A 7,500-nucleotide genomic window follows, 5' to 3' on the forward strand; every position below is an offset into this window, starting at 1 on the left:
GGACATCCAGTACTTGGTAATGTCACTGTTGCACCATATTTTCTCCACTTGATGATAACTGTCTTCACTGTGTTCCATGGTATATCTAATGCCTTGGAAATTCTTTTGTACCCTTCTCCTGACTGATACCTTTTAACAATGAGATCCCTCTGATGCTTTAGAAGCTCTCTGCGGACCATGGCTTTTGCTGTAGGATGCGACTAAGAAAATGTCAGGAAAGACCTACTAGAGCAGCTGAACTTTATTTGGGGTTAATCAGAGGCAATTAAAATGATGACAGGTGTGTACTGACTCCTATTTAACATGATTTTGAATGTGATTGCTTAATTCTGAACACAGCTACATCCCCAGTTATAAAAAGGGTGTTCACACTTATGCAACCACATTATTTTAGTTTTTTATTTTTATTTCCCTTTACCTAAAAGATTTCAGTTTGTTTTTCAATTGAGTTGTACAGTTTATAGGTCACATTAAAGGTGGAAAAAGTTCTGAAATGATTTATCTTTGTCTCATTTTTTTACATCACAGAAACCTGACATTTTAATAGGGGTGTGTAGACTTTTTATATCCACTGTATATATATATATAATTTCTTGTTTCTTTGGAATTGTCAATTATTAGTGGTTTCTCTAATTGTGACCTTTTAACCCCCTATATATGGTTTATGCCTCTGAGCAGAAGAAAGAAATATCCCTGTAAAGTAACATGTAAAGTGTTTATATATTGAGGTTACACCCACAGTGAGTACAGTTGTGTTTTTTTGTTCCCCTGTCACTGCATATTGGTTTCTCCGCCGCTCTCTATGTAACCTCTATATATACTAGCCCTGTCTGTCTGTGTACAATGCATTTCCGTGCTGCTTGCCTAGAGCGAGCGGCCGCTACAAGCATCTGCAGTTAGCTGAGGGTCACTCACCTTCGTACAACTTCACTTTCTCTTCCATGAAGGACAGACCCCTTGTCAGCAGCTGATTCTGAAATCACAAGAAGCCGCATGAATATCTTCCCAGCGTTACATGACGGATAATTACGGCATTACAGATGTGAGCTCCCACTAACCATTACTGCAGATACAGAGGTAGCCATATTCTAAGGACAGGACCACTGCAGTAGAATTACATCATTAAAAAGTACATAATAAAAAGACAATGCAATAGAACTTACTCTGAATTTCAAATTAGCAGTAGATTTTTTTCTGTAAAATGTATCCCTCCCCCCATTTTCCGGCCCCCTGTATCATGTGACAGACAGCAGCCAATCACAAACTAGTAAATGTATACCCTGTGAGCTTCTGCACATGCTCAGTAGGATCTTGTTACCCAGAAAGTGTGCATATAAAAAGATCGGAAAGTGTCTTAAAACTGCTGCTCTGATTCATGAAAGTTTATTTTGACTTGAGTATCCCTTTAAGTGAAGTTAAACTAAAAATAACTTGATAGATGTTAGAGCTCAATTGCACTAATATTTTTGAGCTCCACTTATAATCTTGAGCTTTACAAGTGTTTAATGTAAACATTATTTTCTGCATTTCAAGCTGTGTACACAAATAAATGTCATTTTTTAGCACAATTTGCACTGTTTTGCAGTCCAGTGACACACTCCTTCAGTATGTTTGTCCAATCCTCTCTGTTGTGGCTAATTATGTACTGATATAAATCAGACTCTGCACTGACCTAGCAATCACTGGCTTGCTAACGGCTCACAGTTTTTGGATACTGCAGGATAAATGCTAGTTCCAGTAAATTTTAGGGAAATGTTGGCAAATAAATATAGGACATGGTTCAGTACAAATGTCTGTGCAGAATTAAGTTTTAGTTAATGTGCCTGTAAAGCTTGAAGGCTGCATAAAGTAATAACTTCCATTAATTACTAATAGTGTGAAGTGAGGATATCACAGTACCACAGACCCATCTGAGGAATCTGATAGGCTGATAACATTCTGCAGCAAGAGCCAAGTACAACAGTGAGAAAGTGGCACAGAAAATCTAGGGCAGATAGAGTCAGCAAAGGGGCAGAGAAATGGCACTGACAGGGCAGGCAGAAATAATAAATACAAAATGTAGACACAAATTAAAGGGACATTAATCACTTTAAGATTGAAAAATAAAATGCTTAAAGGGATATTGTAGTGCAGAATTTACATATTCATGCCATTTTAAAATTGCCATCCAAAATGGTTATACACATAGTTAAAGTTCTGCTCACAGAGAACTGCTGTTCCAGAGTAGGCACGGCTAGTGATTGGTTGGGATGTGCTGCTGTTGCTAATTGGTACACCAGCCATGTCTGATCAGGACCAGTAGTTATCTGTGGCTCCCAATTTCTACATTATATATGTGTTTAACCCCTTTTTGCGTGTTAAACATATAGTTACAGGGTCAGTGTGGCTGACATGACATGTTCTAACAAATTAGAGTATCTATGTATTGCACTAAAAATGTCCCTTTAATTACATAGTGAAACAACTGTGAAATATACTTTCATTATAGAGGTGATAAGATAAGGAAGTGCACAATGGAGACATCACATGCCTAACCCTGCTACATATCTGTCCCTAACTTGCTTCAGCAGAGGTGATAAGATATGGAAGTGCACACTGCAGACATCAGACACCTAACCCTGCTACATATCTTTCCCTGACTTCAGCAGAGATGATAAGATAAGGAAGTGCCCACTGCAGACTGTACAAACCTAACCCTGCTACATATCTGTCCCTAAGAGCTTATCAATATGGGTGTGTAATGACCAAAAAAACAACACATAGTACTGTATTACTAAAGAGCGTAGAAATAATACTGTATTAATAACACATAATACTGTATTAGTAAGGAGCGTAGAAATAGGGTGAAAAATACAGACAATAAAGATTATATAAAAACATTTTATATATAAAATGGTTTTATATATAACGTGGAATAAAACTGTTTTATATATAACATATTATTATTATTATTCTTTATTTATAAAGCGGCAACAGATTCAACAGATATGTTTTTAAATAATCTTTATTGTCTGTATTTTTCACCCTATTTCTACGCTCCTTACTAATACAGTATTATGTGTTATTAATACAGTATTATTTCTACGCTCCTTACTATTACAGTATTATGTGTTATTAATACAGTATTATTTCTACGCTCCTTACTAATATACAGTATTATGTGTTATTAATACAGTATTATTTCTACGCTCTTTAGTAATACAGTACTATGTGTTATTAATACAGTATTATTTCTACGCTCCTTACTATTACAGTATTATGTATGTGTTATTAATACAGTATTATTTCTACGCTCCTTACTATTACAGTATTATGTGTTATTAATACAGTATTATTTCTACGCTCCTTACTAATACAGTATTATGTGTTATTAATACAGTATTATTTCTACGCTCCTTACTAATACAGTATTATGTGTTATTAATACAGTATTATTTCTACGCTCTTTAGTAATACAGTATTATGTGTTATTAATACAGTATTATTTCTACGCTCTTTAGTAATACAGTATTATGTGTTATTAATACAGTATTATTTCTACGTTCTTTAGTAATACAGTATTATGTGTTATTAATACAGTATTATTTCTACGCTCCTTACTAATACAGTATTATGTGTTATTAATACAGTATTATTTCTACGCTCCTTACTATTACAGTATTATGTGTTATTAATACAGTATTATTTCTACGCTCTTTACTAATACAGTATTATGTGTTATTAATACAGTATTATTTCTACGCTCCTTACTATTACAGTATTATGTGTTATTAATACAGTATTATTTCTACGCTCTTTAGTAATACAGTATTATTTCTACGCTCTTTAGTAATACAGTATTATTTCTACGCTCCTTACTAATACAGTATTATGTGTTATTAATACAGTATTATTTCTACGCTCCTTACTATTACAGTATTATGTGTTATTAATACAGTATTATTTCTACGCTCCTTACTAATACAGTATTATGTGTTATTAATACAGTATTATTTCTACGCTCCTTACTAATACAGTATTATGTGTTATTAAAACAGTATTATTTCTACGCTCTTTAGTAATACAGTATTATGTGTTATTAATACAGTATTATTTCTACGCTCTTTAGTAATACAGTATTATGTGTTATTAATACAGTATTATTTCTACGCTCTTTAGTAATACAGTATTATGTGTTATTAATACAGTATTATTTCTACGCTCCTTACTAATACAGTATTATGTGTTATTAATACAGTATTATTTCTACGCTCCTTACTATTACAGTATTATGTGTTATTAATACAGTATTATTTCTACGCTCTTTACTAATACAGTATTATGTGTTATTAATACAGTATTATTTCTACGCTCCTTACTATTACAGTATTATGTGTTATTAATACAGTATTATTTCTACGCTCTTTAGTAATACAGTATTATTTCTACGCTCTTTAGTAATACAGTATTATTTCTACGCTCCTTACTAATACAGTATTATGTGTTATTAATACAGTATTATTTCTACGCTCCTTACTATTACAGTATTATGTGTTATTAATACAGTATTATTTCTACGCTCTTTAGTAATACAGTATTATGTGTTATTAATACAGTATTATTTCTACGCTCTTTACTAATACAGTATTATGTGTTATTAATACAGTATTATTTCTACGCTCTTTAGTAATACAGTATTATGTGTTATTAATACAGTATTATTTCTACGCTCTTTACTAATACAGTATTATGTGTTATTAATACAGTATTATTTCTACGCTCCTTACTATTACAGTATTATGTGTTATTAATACAGTATTATTTCTACGCTCCTTACTATTACAGTATTATGTGTTATTAATACAGTATTATTTCTACGCTCTTTAGTAATACTGTACTATGTGTTGTTTTTTGGTCATTACACACCCATATTGATAATCTCTTTGGGCCCAGCGTTTCCACCAGCACACTTGGGTGGTGCTCCTATGTACCCCCTAAATATTTATTCATCTGTACGACCCTGTTAGGTGGCCGTTTTTTATAGTTAGTTTGTGTGCTTTGCTCTCCTGGCACTGACTACTAATCATTTTCATTTTACATATCTGTCCCTAACAGGCCTCGGCAGAGGAGATAAGATAAGGAAGCGTACACTGCAGACATTACAAGCTTAACCCTGCTACATATCTGTCCATAACTAGTCTCAGCACAGGTCATAAGATAAAGAAGTGCACACTGAAGACGTCATAAGCCTAACACTGCTACATATCTGTACTTAGCTGGCCTCAGCAGAGGTGATAAGATAAGGAAGTGCAGTAAGTATTTGTGTTTTACTGTATATTTACTGTACATATTTCACATTCCAATGTCCTTCACTTAGAGGATAATGTCCTTTTTATTTTATATATATATATATATACATATACCGGTATATCTATTCCAATAGGTAAAGATATGTATTTTACACAAACAGTATCAGATACATATAGAGATATATATTTAAAAATAAAAAGTACATTATTTTGTGAAGAACATAGGAATGTAAAATATGTGTTTTGTGATTTAGAGCAGTCGGGTTAGTGCAAATGAAAATTTAGTAATCTGAAGGCGCTTTATTGAAATATTACATATAAAATATTTTTAAGAATTATTAAACATACTGTAAAAAATATAGATATATTCTATGGATCATTTAGAATAATTTACAGTATGTTTAATAATGTCCAATTCCAACACAGGGCCAGATTACAAGTGGCGCGCTAATTACAGCGTACAATAGCCAATTTCACTTGACCACTCTACTGTTAGTGCACAGAGCGTTTACTTGAGAACTGCTAGCGTGGCCAACTTTGCTCGAGCGCAACCATTGCTTTCGATAGATAACGCAACCGAACTAATTTGCATTGGTATTACAAATTGAAAGTTATCATTTGTGCTAGAGCGAAAGCCGAAACTGAATATTTAGCGCAACTTAAGACCTGAAGTAAACTGTAAGGGTTGAAAAAAAAAAAAAACACATCCAAAACATATTTAAATAAATTAATACACACACACACACACATATATATATATATATATATATATATATATATATATATATATATATATATATATATATATAATGTAACACATCCAATGCTGATATAATGTAAAACGTCCAATGCTGATATAATGTAACACGTCCAATGCCGATATAATGAAACACGTCCAATAACGATATAATGTTACACATCCAATGCTGATAAAATGTAACAAGTCCAATGCCAATGTAATGTAACATGTCAAATGCAGATATAATGTAACACATCCAATACTAATATTACGTAACATGTCCAATGCCTATATAATGTAAAACCTCCAATGCTGATATAATGTAACATGTCCAATGCTGATATAATGTAACATGTCCAATGCTGATATAATGTAACACGTCCAATACTAATATAATGTAACATGTCCAATGCTGATATAATGTAACAAGTCCAATGCTGATATAATGTAACACGTCCAATGCCAATAAAATGTAACAAGTCCAATGCTGATATAATGTAACAAGTCCGATGCTGATATAATGTAACATGTCCAATGCTAATATAATGTAACACGTCCAATGCAGATATAATGTAACACGTCCAATGCCGATATAATGTAACTCATCCAATGACGATATCATGTAACACTTTCAATGCTGATATAATGTAACATGTCTAATGTCAATATAATGTAACACGTCCAATGCTGATATAATGTTAGACATCCAATGCTGATAAAATGTAACAAGTCCAATGCAATGTAACATGTCAAATGCAGATATAACGTAACACATCCAATACTGATATAACGTAACACGTCCAATGCCTATATAATGTAACACGCCCAATGCCTATATAATGTAAAACCTCCAATGCTGATATAATGTAACTTGTCCAATGCTGATATAATGTAACAAGTCCAATGCTGATATAATGTAACACGTCCAATGCCGATATAATGTAACACGTCCAATGCCGATATAATGTAACACGTCCAATGCCAATATAATGTAACATGTCCAATGCTGATATAATGTAACACGTCCAATGCTGATATAATGTAACATGTCCAATGCCAATAAAATGTAACAAGTCCGATGCTGATATAATGTAACAAGTCCGATGCTGATATAATGTAACAAGTCCAATGCTGATATAATGTAACATGTCCAATGCTGATATAATGTAACACGTTCAATGCAGATATAATGTAACAAGTCCAATGCTGATATAATGTAACACGTCCAATGCTGATATAATGTAACATGTCCAATGCTGATATAATGTAACACGTCCAATGCCAATATAATGTAACATGTCCAATGCTGATATAATGTAACATGTCCAATGCCGATATAATGTAACATGTCCAATGCCGATATAATGTAACACGTCCAATGCTGATATAATGTAACATGTCCAATGCTGATATAATGTAACATGTCCAATGCTGATATAATGTAACACGTCCAATACTGATATAATGTAACAT

The 7,500-nt window shown here is 32.7% G+C and overlaps 1 protein-coding gene across 1 annotated transcript in view; it reads right to left on the bottom strand.

Annotated features, from left to right (window-relative positions):
• Positions 1 to 7,500, bottom strand: part of PRR5L (proline rich 5 like) — a 276,250-nt gene that overhangs the window by 113,383 nt on the left and 155,367 nt on the right. Inside the window, exon 5 of the mRNA XM_053720519.1 lies at positions 916 to 973. Coding sequence (XP_053576494.1) covers positions 916 to 973 — 58 coding nt within the window. The remainder of the gene's footprint in view (positions 1 to 915; positions 974 to 7,500) is intronic.

Source organism: Bombina bombina, chromosome 7 (genome assembly GCF_027579735.1).
Source record: "Bombina bombina isolate aBomBom1 chromosome 7, aBomBom1.pri, whole genome shotgun sequence".
Taxonomy (NCBI): Eukaryota; Metazoa; Chordata; class Amphibia; order Anura; family Bombinatoridae; genus Bombina; species Bombina bombina.